Source organism: Nomascus leucogenys, chromosome 7b, assembly GCF_006542625.1.
Source record: "Nomascus leucogenys isolate Asia chromosome 7b, Asia_NLE_v1, whole genome shotgun sequence".
Classification (NCBI taxonomy): domain Eukaryota; kingdom Metazoa; phylum Chordata; class Mammalia; order Primates; family Hylobatidae; genus Nomascus; species Nomascus leucogenys.
In genome coordinates this window covers 44728670-44748260 of record NC_044387.1, presented here as the reverse complement: position 1 = coordinate 44748260, position 19591 = coordinate 44728670, and the positions used below count along the sequence as shown (strand labels likewise).

Here is a 19591-nt window from a genome sequence, read left to right as displayed (position 1 = left end):
CGCCCATCTCGGCCTCCCAAAGTGCTGGGGTTACAGGCATTTATTTATTGTTTATTTTTATTTACTTTTTTTTTGAGACGGACTCTTGCTCTGTACCCAGGCTGGAGTGCAGTGGCGTGATCTCAGCTCACTGCAACCTCTGGCTCCCAAGTTCAAGCGATTCTCCTGCCTCAGCCTCCGGAGTAGCTAAGATTACAGGTGTGCGCCACCATGCCCAGAGAATTTTTTTTTTTAAATTTTTAGTAGAGACGGGGATTCACCATGTTGCTGGTCTCAAAGTCCTGACCTCAAATGATCTGCCTGCCTCGGCCTCCCAAAGTGCTGGGATTACAGATGTGAGCCACTGCACCCGGCCAATTCAGATTAAATAGCTTTATGTCTTGCTGTCATGGCCTCCCTACCTTACAATGTATTTCTGTATTTAGAACATGTGACATTTTAATGAAGATTCACTGAACATTCTGTGCTGTTACGTAAGAAGTCTTAAAAGAAAGAACAGATTACTAAGCTTTTACTCCTGGGGACCAATTCACATAAAACAAAAATATAAAAATAGCAGCAGCCTCTTTTTTTTTTTTTTTTTTTTTTTTTAAGACAAGGTCTTACTGTTACCCAGGCTGGAAGTCAGTGGCGCAATCTTGGGTTACTGCAGCCTTGACTTCCCAGGCTCAAGTGATCCTCCTGCCTCAGTCTCCTGAGTAACTGGGACCACAGATTACTTCCAGTTAATTTTCATATTTTTTGTAGAGATGGGCTCTCACTCACCATGTTGCCCAGGCTGGTCTTGAGCTCCTGGACTTGGGCAATCTGCCTGCCTCAGCCTCCCGAAGTGCTGGGATTACAGGAGTGAGCTACCGTACCCAGTCAACGTTTTCTTTTTAGTCTTACTCTGTTGCCTAGGCTGGAGTGCAGCGGCACGATCTCAGCTCCTGGGTTCTGCAACCTGGGTTCAAGAAATTCTCCTGCCTCAGCCACCTGAGTAGTTGGGATTACAGGAACCCACCACCATGCCTGGCTAATCTTTCTATTTTTATTGTTTATTTTATTTATGTATTTATTTTTCCTGAGACAGAGTCTCTCCCTGTTCACCCAGGTTGGAGTGCAGCGGCGTGATCTTGGTTCACTGCAACCTCCGCCTCTTGGGTTCAGGCAATTCTCCTGCCTCAGCCTCCCAAGTTGCTGGGACTACAGGCATGTACCACCATGCCTGGCTAATGTTTGTATTTTTCATAGAGATGGGGTTTCACCATGTTGGCCAGGCTGGTCTCAAACTCCAGACTTCAGGTGATCCACTCACCTTGGCCTCCCAAAGTGTTGGGATTACAGGCGTGAGCCACCACATCCGGCCTCAATTTTATATTTTTGAGACAGGGTTTTGCCATGTCACCGGGCTGGAGCCTTTTTTTTTTTTTTTTTTTTTTTTTTGAGATGGAGTCTCGCTCTGTTGCCCAGGCTGGAGTGCAGTGGTGCAATCTCAGCTCAATGCAACCTCTGCCTCCTGGGTTCATGCCATTCTCCTGCCTCAGCCTCCCGAGTAGCTGGGACTACAGGCGCCTGCCACCACGCCCAGCTAATTTTTTGTATTTTTTAGTAGAGACGGGGTTTCACCATGTTAGCCAGGATGGTCTTGATCTTCTGACCTTGTGGGCCGCCTGCCTTGGCCTCCCAAAGTGCTGGGATTACAGGCGTGAGCCACCACGCTCGGCCGAGCCTCTCTTAATAATTACTGTCATAATGAAGAGCAGGCTTTCACTAAAAGAAAAAGAGCTATTTTGGATAATACATTACTTACAACTTATCATATTAGAAGAATAATGTCTACAAGTAGCCTCAGAACCATTCTAACAATCTAAATCATTTTTAATACAAAATATTTGTGTTATTGAGAGTATCTGTCTCTTTGGCCTCAGTGACATAAAATGCAAAGGAGTAATTTCGAGGGCTCAAAAATATAAAACTAGCTGGGATAAACCATGAGTTTAAATATGCACAAAGAAGCAGAGAACTATGTCCTTTTTGTTTTGGTTTTTAAATAAATGAAGCCAGAGGGTTTGAGTAACTTGCCCAAGGTCCCTTAGCTTGCTATGACAAATTGGATAGCAACAACAGGTAACCCTTTTATAATTCTTATCATGTGCCCTTCTAAAGACTTCACTTAATCTATTTAAACCTCACAACAATGCTATGAGAGGATTATTATTACTTCCATTTCACAGACATGGAAACCAAAACAAGAAGTAGTTTTCCCAAAGTAATAAAGCTGGGATTCAAGCCCAGGCAGTTTGCCTCCAGGGTCTGTATTTTTACCAACTGTGCTGTCCTACCTCTTAGATGAAGTCCCTGATTGCTTTCTGGTGCTTTTTCGTCTGTAATATAGTGCCTTTTGAGTTAATGGCCAGAAGTATTCATAGATAGAACATGTTATACTTGGTGTTTTTTTTCAAGCAAACACACAAAGATACATTCATTAAACTCTTCAGTTAAAAAGGGAAGTAGAAAAGAAACATAAGTAGATAAAAGGAATATAACAAAATAAATGTAAAATAAAATACAAATATAACTTTGCTTTGGTAGTAGGAACTAAGTAAAAAACTAAGTAAAGGAATATATCAAAATAAATATAAAATAAAATACAAACATAACTTTACTTTGGTGGTAGACCTAAGTAAAAATCAGGTTGACAAATGCTCAAAGACCTATTACAAAAATTGACTGCATCATGATGTCTATATTGATTGTATTTTTTTGTTTCACTTTTTTTTTGGTGGGGGCAGGGGTCACATCAATTACAAATTATTCTGCCACCTCAAGCAATATTTTACCTTCTGAGACATAGCTGCTGCTGAGCTGAGCTCCTATGAACTTAACTTTTCCATCTGAAGAAGCTTTGGCAAAATTCCAAAGCCCATCTACACTGGTAAATTGTCTAAGGACTCATTTCCCTTAAGATTTATGCCAACAAACCTCTATCATTGCTTCTCAGACTTTATATATATATATCTGTCATGAAAAAGAGCTGTTTTGGATAATACATTAGTTACAACTTATATTAGAATAACATCTACAAGTAGTCTTAGAACGATTCTGACAATCTAAATCATTGTTAATGTAAAATATTTGTATTGTTCGGAGTATCCATCCCTTTGGCTCCACTGACACAAAACACACAAAGGCTCCACTGACATTTTGTAACTTCGAGGGCTCAAAAATATAAAACTAGCTGGGATCAACCAGCTAGTTTTACATTTTTGAGCCCTCGAAGTTACAAAATGGAAACAGATCATTGCTTTGGACCCTTATAACCAAATGCGCCTCTCAGATCACTATTAACCTAAAATAAGAAAATGGTGAGTGTTGAAGAAATTACAGAGAAGTAATTTTCCACCCAACATGATGAGGAGGATCCACAAAAAATACATTTCAGAGTATAACACAGTAAACATCCACACCCACATATACAGCAGGCAGATTTCCCAAAACAGTACTTACTCTTAATAAATTGATTTTAGCTGCAACCCACTTCATTAATTTCATATCATCCCTGTGTGTCACCTCCCACAATATGAAAACTATTCTAACAAATTATTAACCTAAAAGCTTCCAAGAGATAGTCTTTAAATATCCTAGATTAAACAAACAAAAACCTATGCTAATATCCGAAGCTTCACGTCAAAAGAAAATGACAAAGATTCATTTTATTCAAAATACTTAAATATTACAATAGACATTAGATGACATTCCCTCCAGTAATCTTTTATGGAATCTAAAAGTAAATCTTTCACAAGAAGTATTTATCATGTGACGACGGAGAAAGTAAAATACAAGCCTTACCACAGTGGACTTGCTCTGCCCTTTCCAGGAGACAGACTTACTTCCAACGTAGCAACACAAGCCCAGGAAATGAAAGAGAACGAGGAGGGAGGGAGCAAGGATGACTCAGGGAGAATCACAGCACATGAACCAGTCTGTGCCCTCACCAGGCTGCAGGGCAAATAAAAGTCAAAACTGAAACTAAGAGGAAACGGTGATCAGACTTAAGGAGAGTGAAAAAACCCACACTCTTCAGAGATGAATGTGAAAACCTGGCATTTGTAAAAATGCGACATTTTCACAAAACACTTTCACATCATTATTCTTGTGAGACAGAGAAGCTATTCTTCCCTTTTTGTAGTTGAAACTGAGGTTCAGAGAAGTTAAATGAATCCTTCCAAAACACAGGGCTAGTATTTGGCAGAGCTGGGGCAAGAAACAAACCTTATGATTTCTAATCCTTTTCTCAGTTCATCATTCGCTGGGTAAAAAGGCAGAGTGAAAAAAAAAAGGTAGAAAGAGAAAACAGGCTGGGCAAGGTGGCACATGCCTGTAATCCCAGCACTTTGGGAGGCCAAGGAGGGAGGACTGCTTGAGGCCAGGAGTTTGAGACCAGCTTGGGCAACATAGTGAAACCTCTCTCTGGAAAAAATAAGCCAGGTGTGATAGTGCATGCACACCTGTGGTCCCAGCTACGAGGGAGGCTGAGGTGGGAGGATCGCTTGAGCCCAGGAAGTTGAGGCTGCAATGAGCCATGATCACGCCACAGTACTCCAGCCAGGGCAACAAAGCAAGACCCTGTCTCTAAGTCCTAGCCATTTCTGTTAATAATTCAGAAAACAAAATATTATCTTTCTCCTTCAAATCTGTATGTCCAAAGCCTGCCTGTTCCTAACTGACTATGTGCTACCACTCCATTCACCCAATAAATTATGGCTGCTGGCACCACGTCCTCTGCTGCAGGTTTTCAAAAGTAGCTGCACTTTGAGAAGTAGGCAGTTTGTTTCACTTGATGTTGTGTTCAGGTGACTAATGACAAATACATTCTCCGTGGAAATCATACCACAGGCTTTATATAACAGACATGCGATATCACATGGTCAAATGATTCTCTTCTGGAAGGGTTTTAAGAGCTGTCAATGTAATGTTCAGCACACAGTATCTTAAGGAGATTCATGTTGACGGCTTATGTCACAGGATACATTTTCACCAACTGGCATAAAAAAAAAAGCAATTATCAGCCGGGTGCGGTGGCTCATGCCTGTAATCCCAGCACTTTGGGAGGCCGAGGCGGGTGGATCAAGAGGTCAGGACATCGAGAGCATCCTGGCTAACACGGTGAAACCCCGTCTCTACTAAAAATACAAAAAAATTAGCCAGGTGTGGTGGCGGCCGCCTGTAGTCCCAGCTACTTGGGAGGCTGAGGCAGGAGAATGGCGTGAAGCCAGGAGGCGGAGCTTGCAGTGAGCCAAGATAGTGCCACTGCATTCCAGCCTGGGCGACACAGCGAGACTCCATCTGAAAAAAAAAGAGCAGTATCTTGGTTTTTTGTTTGTTTGTTTGAGACAGAGTTTTGCTCTTGTTGCCCAGGCTGGAGTGCAATGGCACGATCTCCGCTCACTGAAACCTCTGCCTCCCTGGTTTAAGCAATTCTCCTGCCTTAGCCTCCCAAGTAGCTGGCATTACAGGTGCCTGCCACCACACCCAGATAATTTTTTTTTTGATCAATCGAAACCTTTAATGCTCAGTTTTCACAAACACAATCAAGTCTATCAAATTTCCAGATTCACAGGAAAATGTGCCCCCTAAAAAAGTGTACATTCCTCAGTTTCTCCTATACTTTTTTTTTTTTTTTTTGGCCTATCTTTCAAAACTGAGCACTGGGTATTTTTAACATAAGCCATGTCATATGCACAGTTTAACTATGTTTCAGGAATAAACAAAATCCATAATATTTTAGTAACTCATAGTATATTTATAGAATGAAAAGTTCTCTATCAAAATACACTTTTCACTGGGAAAAATAAATAAAATAGACATATGGATCTACACAAAGTAAACATTAACTTTGGTAGATTTCAGTGTAGTTCATAATAAGCATATTTGCCCTTATTCCCCCAGAGCTGCTCAACTACCAAGAATTTTTAAAATATTTTAACTGAGATTTTATTATGTTGACATTTGTTTCTCATTCCACATCATCTTCGGCCAAACCCAGATAATTTTTGCATTTTTAGTAGAGATGAGGTCTCACCATGTTGGCCAGGATGGTCTCAAACTCCTGACCTCAGGTGATCCACCTGCCTTGGCCTCCCAAAGTGCTGGGATTATAGGCATAAGCCACTGCACCCGGCCTAATATCTTAGTTTTAAACACAGGCAAATGGAGAGCTTAGACCGAACAATGTGAAATACAGATTGGACATTCAAATTAAGAGATAAAACACATTTGAAATATTAATGAAGGCCAGGTGCAGTGGCTCATGCCTGTAATCCCAGCACTTTGGGAGGCCTAGGTGGGTGGATCACTTGAGGCCAGGAGTTTGAGGCCAGCCTGCCAACATGGCGAAGCTCTATCTCTACTAAAAATACAAAAAGTAGCTGGTCAAGGTGGCACACACCTGTAATCTCAGCTACTCAGGAGGCTGAGGCACAAGAATAGCTTGAACCTGGGAGGCGGAGGCTGCAGTGGGCTACAATTGCGCACTGCACTCAAGCCAGGATGACAGAGCAAGACTGTTTCAAAAAAAAAAGTATTAATGAACTAGTTATCCACGCAGTAGATCTTTTCTTTTGGCACAGATACTGGAGTTGAGTAATATACTTACTTACTCTGTAACAAATTACAATCACCAAACAAACCTTGATGTACTACTATATCATCATAAAACTGAAAGTTGAGAAGGCAGTGCATAATATTCCCTGCATTTTTCTTCCCTTGTTGTAAAGCACCATATGGGATAAGTGGCAGTTAACCTGGGATGTCTCCTGGCTATCACACAAACCATACACTACAATGGCCAAAGGTTTTAAAAAGTACTAAAGTGGGAAGACAACAATCACAATAAATTGTCACAATTCTTATTTTTAAGAACAGCTCAAAGAATATTTTCATTTTCCTAAGACAAATGCTCAGGATTTTATTCAGTAAGCATTTACCAAGCACGTAAACCTAGGATGTTCGATATTAGTATCCATAGTAATTAAATTTACATATTTTAAAAATTAACTCAAACCCTCAGATGCATAGTGGCTAAAAAACAATAATGAGTAGTATACTTTATGAAAAGTACTCTCTCTACAGAATCACTGACTACTGGGCAAATTACAACAAATAAACTTAAAAACCATTTCTAGGCCCAAAGAAAGAAAGAAAAAAACCCTGGAGCAAGAATGGAAGTGAAAAGACTAAAGTAATAAACAGTGAGATTAAACCAAGGAGATGAGTGACGTCCGCATAAATGTCACTTCCTCAGTGCAGCCTCCCCTGAGTAACATAAACTCTGACCCCCACATCATGTGTGTCTCCCTGCGTTGTTGTCACAGCATGTAACACCATGTAGCATATGAAGATACACTACATATCTTCACTGTGGTCTCTCTCCATCAGAGTGTCATCTATCTCAGGTCAAGGAAACGCTCTGCTGATAGCTTTCTACTGAGAACCCAGAACAGAGCACAGTATGCAGCAGGCGCTCAATATACAGCTGAACGATGAATGACTGCTTAGCACAAGACAAGTTGAAATAAAAAGATAAACTAAGATATAGATACAAATGCTGGGATGTATATACTGATATTTTAAAGAATAAGAGGAGAGGCCAGGCAGTGGCTCACGCCTATAATCTCAGCACTCTGGGAGGCCGAGGCAGGCAGATCACAAGGTCAAGACCATCCTGGCCAACATGGTGAAACCCTGTCTCTACTAAAAATACAAAAATTAGCTGGGCATGGTTGTGCATGCCTATAGTCTCAGCTACTCGGGAGGCTGAGGCATGAGAATTGCTTGAACCCAGGAGGCGGAGGTTGCAGTGAGCTGAGATCGGACCACTGCACTCCAGCCTAGTGACAGAGTGAGACTCTATCTCAAAAAAAAAAAAGAATAAGAGGACGGAGGAAGGGAGGGAAGGTTCAGTTCAGCTAAGTAAGACAAGACAAGAAATCCTAACCAGAAGCTATAATCAGGTCTCAAGCATATACATTTATTTGGCAAGGATTTTCATTAATGTCATTTTTAATACAGAAGAATTTCAGTCTTCAACCCTTCAGGAAAGTTTAAAAAAATATATAGCTCATCCAAACTATTTAACTACTAGAAAAAAGAAACACGGCCGGGTGTGGTGGCTCACACCTCTAATCCTAGCATTTTGGGAGGCCAAGGCAGGAAGACTGCTTGAGCTCAGGAGTTTGAGACCAGCCTGGGCAACACAGAAAGACCCTGTCTCTTTTTATTTAAAAATAAATAAATAAATATTTTAAAAATTAAAAAAAAGAAATAAGTACATTTCTAAGTATGATGTGGAAGGAAGCCCATATTGTACAATACCTCTATATTTAAAACTACCAAGTATTATTGCGAGAAATTAAAGATATCCTTTAATATCAAAGGGATATTTGACATTTGGGGCTAGATTACTTAAAAAGAAAAAAAAATCATAGATTTTAGGACAAAAAAACACTTTTAGAGACAAAGACCATAACTGTAATAACAAAACATTCAATTCACCAGGGGTCAATAAGTACAACTTTTAGTCACCTACAATTGACAGAACTAAAGGGAAAATGGAAAATCTACCACCATAGTAGCAAATCAAACATGCATCTCTTAGTAAATAATTAGACAAAATAATTGGAAATGACTGAAAGATTTAAAACACGTAATTATTAAGACTGATTAAACGTAAATGGACACGTACAGACTTCTGCACCAACAATTAGAGAATATATGTTCTTCCGAAACATACATAAAAATATATATGTGTGTATATATATACATATGTGTGTGTGTGTGTGTGTGTGTGTATGTATTTATATATATATATATATGTATATATATATATATAGTTGTTGTTGTTGTTGCTCTGTTGCCCAGGCTGGAATGCAGTCTTGGCTCACAGCAACCTCCGCCTCCCGGGTGCAAGTGATTCTCCTGCCTCGGCCTCTTGAGTAGCTGGGATTACAGGCACATGCCACCACGCCCAGTTAATTTTTTGTATTTTTTTTGTACAGATGGCGTTTCGTCATGTTTACCAGCTGGTCTTGAACTCCTGACCTCAGGTGATTCACCCACTTCAGCCTCCCAAAGCACTGGGATTACAGATGTGCACCACTGCGCCCAGCCCTATATATATATTTTTTAAATTGATCATGATAATAGGCTATAACTCAAGTTTCAATGCCATGATGGTCGTGCTTTCTGATGAAAAATTAAATTAGTAATTGAAAACAAAATTTTTAAACCTGTAAATATTTGGAAATTAAAAAATACATTTCTTAGTAATTCAAGGGTCAAAGAACATATAAGGAAAATTTATAAACAACTGAACCAACTGAGTAATAATAATAATTACATATCAAAAAGTATGGGATAGAGCACGGCACAGTGGTGGGCACCTATAGTCCCAGCCTGTGCTCCTGGCTATTCAGGACCTGAGGCAGGATCACTTGAGTCCAGGGGTTTGAGACCGAGGCATGCCATGATAGTGCCAGCAATTAGACACTGCACTCCAGCCCGGGTAACACAGCAAGAACCCATCTCTTAAGAAAAACAACAACAACGAACCTAATTTTTTTTCAAGAAAATATTTTTAACATATAACAGCTCATACCCAGCCACCTTGCTGAATGATGTACTCTGCCGAATAGTCCTCCAGATATGTCACGCCAAACTGCAGCAGTGCACTCAAAGGTTCTTGACCACGTCTTGTCAATTCCAAAAACATTTGTTGTAGCAAAACCAGAGGCACCAAAATCTTCAATGCAAAGATGAGAGAATAAAAAACCACACTGAAATTCTTATAATGTGTTTTATATGTTCAACTACTAGAAAATTATACTTAAATGCATCATTAAGGTATTTTATTTTCATTATATAAAGGAAATAAAACAGTAACTTCTATTAGGATTTTTCTGAATACTGCATGTAGGTTTTATACAATAGGGAGGTAGAAATAGTTATTGAAAATAATTAGGCATGTGTATGCATGTATGTGTGTGACAGAAATAACATATATAGAAGGAAATTCACTGATGCATTATTAATTAATTTCTTTTTTCTTTTTTCTTTTTTTTTTTTTGAGATGGAGTCTTGCTCTTTTGCCCAGGCAATGGCACAGTCTTGGCTCACTGCAGCCTCTGCCTCCCAGGTTCAAGCGATTTTCTGCTCAGCCTCCTGAGTAGCTGAGATTACAAGTGTACACCATGAAGCCTGGCTAATTTTTGTATTTTTAGTAGAGACAGGGTTTCACCATGTTGGCCAGGATGGTCTCAAACTCCTGGCCTCAAGTGATCTGCCCACCTCGGCCTCCCAAAGTGCTGGGATTATAGCCGTGTGCCACCACGCCCAGCCTGAAGCATTATTTATAATAGAAAACTAGAAAAACAACCCAACAGGGACTAGTTAAATAAATTATTGTCATCCAGTAAAATATACAGTTGTTAAAAAGACTTATATTGCTTACTACCCAATCAACACGATTTACTTTAAGTGAAAAAAGGCAAGTTATAGAAGAATACATACAGTACCATTTGTGTAATAAAAACATATACACATATATATGTCTATATAATCCTACAGGATCTCCAGAAAAATACGCAAGAAACTGGTAATAGTGGTTGCCTAAAAGGAAGGCAACTAGGTGACTGGCAACAAGGATGAGAGAAAACTTTTATTTTTCAAAGCATATCTTTCTGTACTTTTTTGCATTTTGTACCATGTGCTTTTATTATCTGAAAATAAGAACTTTTAAAAATTAAGAGCTATCTTGTAAAACTCATCAAAAGTCAAACATAAAAGATGCCATTACAATCTATACCTAATAACCATGTGGCTCAATACTTAAAGGTCGTCAAAAACTACAACAGAAACTAACTAGAGTCCCTGTCTTCCTTTAAAAAAACATGCATATTGAAAAAAACTAAGTATTCAGGTAGCCATCTGCATGCAGTCTCTTTTGTCTAAAACATCAAGAGGTCTATATGCCTGCAAAAGGAATGCAAAAGGAAATGAAACCAATTCCAGTTCCTTGTTAGTAGACTGCCAAGGAAATAACTGAGGGACGACAAAATATTTCTGAAGGAGGACAAACAAAAAACAATGAGTTTATATTTCAAACTAATATTCCTTGGCTTCTAAAGAAAGGAAGAGAAAGCAGCCCTGGGGGAATCTCTATCAAAATCTGAAAGGAAGAATACAATGAACACATAATATCTTTACTTCTTGACATTCTAAAGGCACTCCAGCCCAAAATATATTGAAAACTTAACACTGATGGAGTAGTATAGGGCTATAAAGAAGAATACATTAGGCATTTCTACAATAAGAAAACTTATACTATTAAACAAACAAACAAAAAACTGTTTATATTTTGCCTTGGGTAGGAGCAGGTAAGGAGTGGCTTATGAACCAGTGGTGCTAACCTGTATATCAGCTTAAAGGCCCGGGATGTCCTGGACTTCAAAACATTCTAATTTCCCATAATAATCCACAATAATGTAACATTTTAAAGTTATTCATGTTTAAGCTCTATTACCTCTTGGGGAAATGAGTTGTAAATATTTTATGCTTGTTATATAAAATACCACTTAGTTTTATTTCTTCCAAATTTAACTCTTTCATATATCGAAAAGCAGACACCCTAGTTTTACTATGTAAGAATCTAGTGATAAATCTGCAATTCTCTTTCACTCCTGGAAGAGGAGTGAAAAGCCTCATTCACTAGACTTCCAGTCTGAAATCCACTATTCTCTTATTCTGTTTTTCATATGGCCATTGCTCCATTGCAATGCAAAGTGATCCATTTGATCACTCAAGTTTCCTTTTCTGGATCTTCCCTATTCCAATATCTTTCTTGAAACACAGTAACCACAGTGCAGAAATGTCATTTTTCAGGATGGACATTTTCTATGCGGTTGGTAATACGCTTCTTGGTGGTACATGCTATGTCAAATGATTCGTTTTTTTCCCTTCATTCCTCATACAGTTATTAAATGACTACCACATACTAGGCTTACCTATTTGGCATGCTATCTTCAGGGACCTGTATGATGACGTCTAAGGCCACTGTACTGTTTAGATTGTCTTTAAGCAGCTAAATCCTAAGAGGATTTACACATAATCCTACACACAAAGCTCCATGAGTTAATTCTACAACTGACCTCCATCAACTTGACATTTTACTATCCACAAGAATTTTACATAATCTGCATAACTGATTTTTTTTGGACTCTCATCTCCCACATTATTTTTTTAAATGTTAAAACAAAACTAGATCCTCAGGCATGCACTCCTAGAAGAACCCACGATTCACATGTCTAGGTCTAAAAAGTCAGCAAATAGTTTTATCTTTGATTCTTTCTCAAAAGTCATTTCCTTACTGGATAACAGTAATCCCCACATCATATAGAATTTTTTTTCTTCAATTGTTTTTGCAATGAAATGCTAAAGTATTTTTGACCATCAAAACAGATTACCTCCACTGGCTTACCTTTATCCACACACTTATTTAATCCCCTGACATTTCTTCATACACTATGTGGTCTCTTTGTTTAACAGGTTAGACCTGCTTAAATTTAGGGACATTATCCTTTTATTAAATAATATATGAGCTTGCTTGGTGTAGAAATTAAGCGTGCTAATTTATAGTTCTGAGAGTCCCTTTCATTACAATGAATATTTATGATAACAGTGACATATTTTCCTCTACCAATCTATTTAACCCTCCTGTGACTTAACAGTCCTAATAAAAATCATATTCTACAAATTTTATCTGTACCGAATTCATTGATTAGGTTTGTCTTTGATTTATGTGCTTCAAAATACAGTATAAGAGACAACCAGGTATTATATGTCACCCAGTGTGATGCAATAGGAAATAGATAAAACTACCCATTAGGTATTCTTGCCAAAAAGATTGAACCTGAATCTGATCAGGAAGGAAATACAGACACAGAAGAATATGTTAAGTGACATCTCAGTGATATAATCAATAAAACCCAGAAATTAGAACATTTTACAGGAAAAATAACTTGTAACTGAATTAAAGAGAGGAAAAAAGAGGAAGGATAAGTCTACATATTAAAAGAGACTTCAGTCACATATTATATTACTCCATTTATTTGAAATGTCCAGAATAGACAAATTCATTAAGACAGAAAGTAGAGTCATTGTTGTCGGGGGCTAGGAGGAGCAGGAAAGAAAATGGGGAGTAACTACTAATAGGTGGAGTGACTACTAATAGGTATAGGCTTTCTTTTCTTTCTTTTCTGAGACAGTCTGGCTCTGTTGCCCAGGCTGGAATACAGTGGCATGATCTCGGCTCACTGCAACCTCCACCTCCCAGGCTCAAGTCATCCTCTCACCTCAGCCTCCCAAACAGCTCAGAATACAGGTGTGCACCACCATGTATGGCTTTTCTTTTTTTTTTTTTTTTTTTTTTAGAGACAGGGTCTTGCTATGTTGCCCAGGCTGGTCTCAAACTCCTGGGTGTAAGCGATCCTCCCACCTTGGCCTCCTAAAGTGCTGGGATTACAGGTGTGAGCTACTGTACTGCATCCAGCCTTTTATAAAATATATTTCAGAGGCCAGGCGCGGTGGCTCACGCTTGTAATCCCAGCACTTTGGGAGGCTGAGGTGGGCAAATCACGAGGTCAGGAGATCGAGACCATGGTGAAACCCCGTCTCTACTAAAAATACAAAAAATTAGCTGGGCGTGGTGGTGGGCGCCTGTAGTCCCAGCTACTCGGAGAGGCTGAGGCAGGAGAATGGCGTGAACCCGGGAGGCAGAGCTTGCAGTGAGCCAAGATTGCGCCACTGCACTCCAGCCTGGGCGACAGAGTGAGACTCCGTCTCAAAAAAAAAAAAAAAAAAAAAAAAAAAAAAATATATATATATATATATATATATATATATATTTCAGGCCAGGTAGGGTGGCTCATGCCTGTTATCCCATCACTTTGGGAGGCCAAGGGAGGCAGATCACCTGAGGTCAGGAGTTTGAGACCAGCCTGGCCAACATGGCAAAACCCTGTCTCTACTAAAAGTACAAAAATTAGCTGGGCATAGTGGTGGGCACCTGCAAGCCCAGCTACTTGAGAGGTTGAGGCAGGAGAATTGCTTGAACCCGGGAGGGAAAGGCTGTACTGAGTAAGCCGAGATTGCACCACTGCACTCCAGGCCTGGGCAACAAAGCAAGACTCCAACTTGAAAAAAAAAAAAAAAAAGGCCAGGCACAGTGGCTCACGCTTGTAATCCCAGCAATTTGGGAGGTTGAGGTGAGCAGCGGATCACGAGGTCAGGGTTCAAGACCAGCCTGGCCAACACAGTGAAACCCCATCTCTACTAAGAATACAAAAATTAGCTGGGCAAGGTGGCGGGTGCCTATAATCCCAGCTACTCAGGAGAATCGCTTGAACCTGGGAGGCGGAGGTTGCAGTGAGCCAAGATCATGCCACTGCACTCCAGCCTGGGCGACAGAGTTAGACTCCGTCTCAAAATAAATAAATAAATAAAATAAGTCTATTTCAAATGTCTATATCAGAGAGAATATTTTCTCTTATTCCAAAAAAACAAACGAGGCAAATAGATATCTTAACAAATTATGTACCGATAGGTAACATACTAATACTCTATTAATAGTGACTACTTGAGAATAAGGTCCCATGTGTTAAAGCTAATATAATAGCTGCTGTTTACTGAGCTTTACTATGGTGCCTGATAATATGCTTAATAAGTACTGAACATGTATTATCTCGTTTAATTCTAATAAAACTTATGAGGCTAGTATTATTGTTTCCCATTTCACAAATGAGAAAACTAAGGTTCAGAGAGCTTCCTATAACAAACCTGCACATACACGTCCCTTGAATTGAAAATAAAAGTTGAAAAAAAATTTTTTTTTTTGAGACGCAGTTTCACTCTTGTTGCCTAGGCTGGAATGCAATGGCACAATCTTGGCTCACCGCAACCTCCAACTCCCGGGTTTAAGCAATTCTCCTGCCTCAGCCCCCTGAGTAGCTGAGACTACAGGCATGCGCCACCATGCCCGGCTAATTTTGCATTTTGAGTAGAGACAGGGTTTCTCCACGTTGGTCAGGCTGGTTGCAAACTCCCAACCTCAGGTGATCCGCCCACCTCGGCCTCCCAAAGTGCTGGGATTACAGGCATGAGCCACTGCACCCGGCCGAAATTTTTTTTTTTTTTTAAAGAGAACCTGCCCACAGACATATATCGTCCATGGCAAAGCTAAAATCTAAAACAAGTTTGGTTATGTACCTAATATACATCAATTAGGTACAGAAGGTCACATGTCTGACTCATAACAAACAATTCCGAATAGAGGTAGGTGTCTGTAAAAGTAACCGTCCTGAATTTTCTCATCTCCAGCACTGTATCCCTCAGGGCTGCCCTTCTTTCTCATACTGCACTGAGCCACCCTATACTGCATCCCCCTACACCCTGCCTTCTCAAGGTGCTAAGTAGATAATACAGTCTAAGATAGCAGATAAGCAATATTTACAGTGGAAAAAACAGAAGCTGGAATCAGATCTTAGCTCTAGTGTTGGTTCCAATTATTGACTGGTCAAGGGATTCTAGGCAAGTCATTTAACTTTTCTTTCTGATTACCTACCTAACTAGCTAAATAATAAAAAAGACCTAATAAAATCCATTCTGTCTTCTGCAAAGGATGGTTGGGATGCTCAAATGGTATGTGACACAAGACACTGTGTAAGTTATAAAACATAAATGGTATTATTCATCTATGAGAACAGGAAGAGGCTACCTCCCAAGTGAAGTCTTTATTCTTTTTCCCCAAGACACACTCACATGTTAATAAATATATAACCATCTGGAGAGAAATGTCATGTCTAACACAGAGAAATGAAGAAATGATGGGAAAATTGGGACAGAAAGGAAGGGGCCATACTATAGGACACATAATTTTGAGCCAAGCAGAACCTTGCAGCATTAATCAAAAAACCAGTTTAACCAAAAATATCCACTTAACATAGATTTGTGCATTAAAGAATGAGCTCTAACAATTTTCTGCTGCATGATGCTAGCGATTCCTCCTATGTCTTATCATTAACACACTAAAATCTTTTAAGAGAAAAGATCATTGTGATGATACCTTATTCCAGCCGCTGGCATGAACTGTGGTCTCCAGTGTACATTCCCGAAATGCCTGATATGTCACTGGCCTGTAGAGATTTTTTTAAAAGTCTGTGTCACAAAGAAGGAAAATTCTATATTTCCAGATGAATAAATATACAGTCACTAGTCTGTTGAACTTTTTGCTAAACTGACAAGGATTATTCAACATACTGTTTTGTACAAGACGTGGCTTTTCACACTGGTATGCACTTTTTTCAAGCATTCTATAAGCTGTGATGCATGCTTGGGAAATAGTTAATAACATAGCAAGATAAATGTATATTCTAATAATTTTTTTGTAACTGCTTTGAACTTATAGGATAGGATTTTTATGCTGCAAAGAAATACCTGAATTATTAACACAGGATAAAATAATAACAAATAAAAATGATCTCATTAGTACAATGAAAACCAGAATTTTAACTTTTTTTAAAGGCAAAAAATCTAAAATATTTTAAAACTAAAGAGACATGTCACTGGAAGACTTTTCATATTGAGGAGACAAGAGTTGAAATAAATATCGCAATAAATTGAGACCACTTTGTAAATTTTTAATTAAAAAAAATTTTTTTGGCCGGGCATGGTGGCTCATGCCTGTAATCCCAGCACTTTGAGAGGCTGAGGCGGGTGGATCACGAAGTCAGGAGATCAAGACCATCCTGGCCAACATGGTGAAACCCCGTCTCTACTAAAATACAAAAAATTAGCCAGGCGTGGTGGTGTGTGCCTGTAGTCCCAGCTACTCGGGAGGCTAAGGCAAGGGAATCGCTTGAACCAGGGAGGTGGAGATTGCAGTGAGCCGAGATCGCACCACTGCACTCCAGCCTGGTGACAGTGCAAGACTCCGTCTCAAAAAAAAAAAAAAAAAAAAATTTTTTTTTTTAAATGGAGTCACCTACATTGCCCAGGATGGTCTCAAACTCCTTGGGCCCAACTGATGCCTCCTACCTCAGCCTCAGTGCTAGCTGGGATTACAGGCCTGTCCCACCACCCCCAGCTGGAGTCCTATTTTTAACTTGGAGTGTTATGATACAAGGGTAGAGAGATAAGCCTTTCTGATTATTTCTATGTAAGTCCAAGTCATACCAAAAACTTGAATCATTGATAACACTCACTCATTTGTTGAGTGACTTCAAGTACTTTATTTGAAGCATGGTTTCATGCGTAAATTTTAAAAACAAAAGACTTGGGACCAAGTAACATATGAAGGCATCAATTGCTCAGATAATAGATTTAAAATTAAAATTAATTAAAATCCATTAATTAAAAATTAATAGATTGAAAATTTACCTTAAAAATTTACCTTCCCTCCTTTTGGGCAAAGTATTAACAAACATGTAAGAAAGAATGGGCTGGGTGCAGTGGCTCACGCCTGTAATCCCAACCCGCCAAGGCAGGTGGATCACTTGAGGTCAGGAATTCAAGACCAGCCTGACCAACATGGCAAAACTTGTCTCTGCTAAAAATACAAAAATTAGAAAAAAAAAAAAAATTAGCCTGGTGTGGTGGCACATGCCTGTAATCCCAGCTGCTCAGGAGGCTGAGGCAGTAGAATGGCTTGAACCCAGGACGTGGAGGTTGCAGTTGAGCCGAGACTGCGCCACTGCACTCCAGCCTGGGCAACAAGAGCGAAACTCCATCTCAAATAAAAAAAAAAAAAAAGAAGAAGAAAGAAGAGAAAGAGTCTTGCTTTTGCAGGGCTTTAAAATCCCACCCCAGCCAGGTGCTGTGGCTCACGCCTGTAATCCCAGCACTTTGGGAGGCTGAAGCGGGTGGATCACCTGAGGTCAGGAGTTCAAGACCAGCCTGGCCAAACTGGTGAAATCACGTCTCTACTAAAAATACAAAAATTAGTTGGGCATGGTGGCACATGCCTGTAATCTCAGCTACTCAGGAGACTGAGGCTGGAGAATTGCTTGAACCCGGGAAGCGGAAGTTGCAGTGAGCCGAGATCGCACCACTGCACTCCAGCCTGGGTGACAGAGTGAGACTCCATCTCAAAAAAAAAAAAAAACCAATAAATAAATAAATAAATACACAAACTACCCCAAAGGCATTTTTCTGCTCTGACCACTGTGACCTATGACTTCCTTAGTTTAAGAATATTTAAGATTGCTGGTAGCTTATTATGTTAGGTTTTAATATTTTATATATTTACATTTTATATTACATATTATCGCATCACATATTTAGAAACCAAAGCTCAGAAAAGCTAAGAAATTATCCCAAACCCACATAGCCGGAAAGCAGCAAGGCAGGAATTCACACTCAGTTAGATCTGGTATCAAAGGCCATTATACTACTCCCATTTCAAGTTAAGATTCTGACACATGCCATGAAAATGTCTCGATGTCACATGTGGCTAATGAGCATTAGAAACGTGGCCAGTGTGCTGAAAGTATAATATACACACTAGATTTCAATGAGGAAGAAAAAACAATCCAAAATAGCTCAATAATTTTTTGTACTGAATACATGTTGAAATATTTTAGATGTACTGGGCTAAATAAAATATTAAAAATTTTAAATTTCATTTTACTTTTTTACATGGCTGCTAGTTTTTAATTACATATTAAAACTACATTATATGTGACTTGCATTGAATAGCACCGGTCTAGATATTTCAGAAAAGAATCCTGATGACACAGGCATCATTCTTTTACCTAAGTCTGTATCAAATCAATACTGCAGTGATGCTGAAAGGAAATGAGATACTAGAGATGGCCTCTGTAATGATGAAATGTATACAGCATATACTATCTTCCTGGCATCACCTTCCCATTAAAGTGAGCCTAGTACTTTTCAGATGCCTTGGGCTAAGTAGCAGATTCGTGTAAACCTTGAACTTCAGCAGATACTACACAGTCTAGCTACCTATATTCTCCCTGAAGCTTTACTTGCGTATTTCAGTCCCCTCACTTCCTTTCCTGAACTGTTTGGTGCTGCTGGGGGTCACAGTAGTCCTTACTGGTTGTTTGTCTACCAGGTTAAATTATTTTAGCATTGTTCTGAATGAAACGTGATTTGAAACATCATATACACAGACATACATGCACAAAAAATGCAGCAGATTAAAACATTCAAAGGAAATCAAATACATAGAAAAGTAAGTAGCTAAATAACCAATCCTACCTAGTGAGCTATTAGAATAGAGCAAAGAAGAAAAGAGCAGGGCAGGATACCTTTTTGAAACAGCTGTTGTTCTTCTGTAAGAAGAGTTCAGCAATAACTTCCTACATTAACAAAACCTTTTGGAGGAATCAGTGGTATTCTCTACCTTACGATACTGCCTTCAACGTTTATAATACTTCTAGTTTATGTAGTCTATCATCCATTAGTTATTTTCAAGGTACTAGTAACAGAGCTTAAAACTTCTAAAAACAGATTTCTGAAAAAAGAAAGAGACCTGACT

General features: G+C 39.2%; 1 protein-coding gene across 1 annotated transcript in view; it reads right to left on the bottom strand.

Annotated features, from left to right (window-relative positions):
- Positions 1-19591, bottom strand: part of BCL2L13 (BCL2 like 13) — a 101801-nt gene that overhangs the window by 17293 nt on the left and 64917 nt on the right. Inside the window, 2 exon segments of the mRNA XM_030815778.1 lie at positions 9638-9781; positions 16157-16226. Coding sequence (XP_030671638.1) covers positions 9638-9781; positions 16157-16226 — 214 coding nt within the window.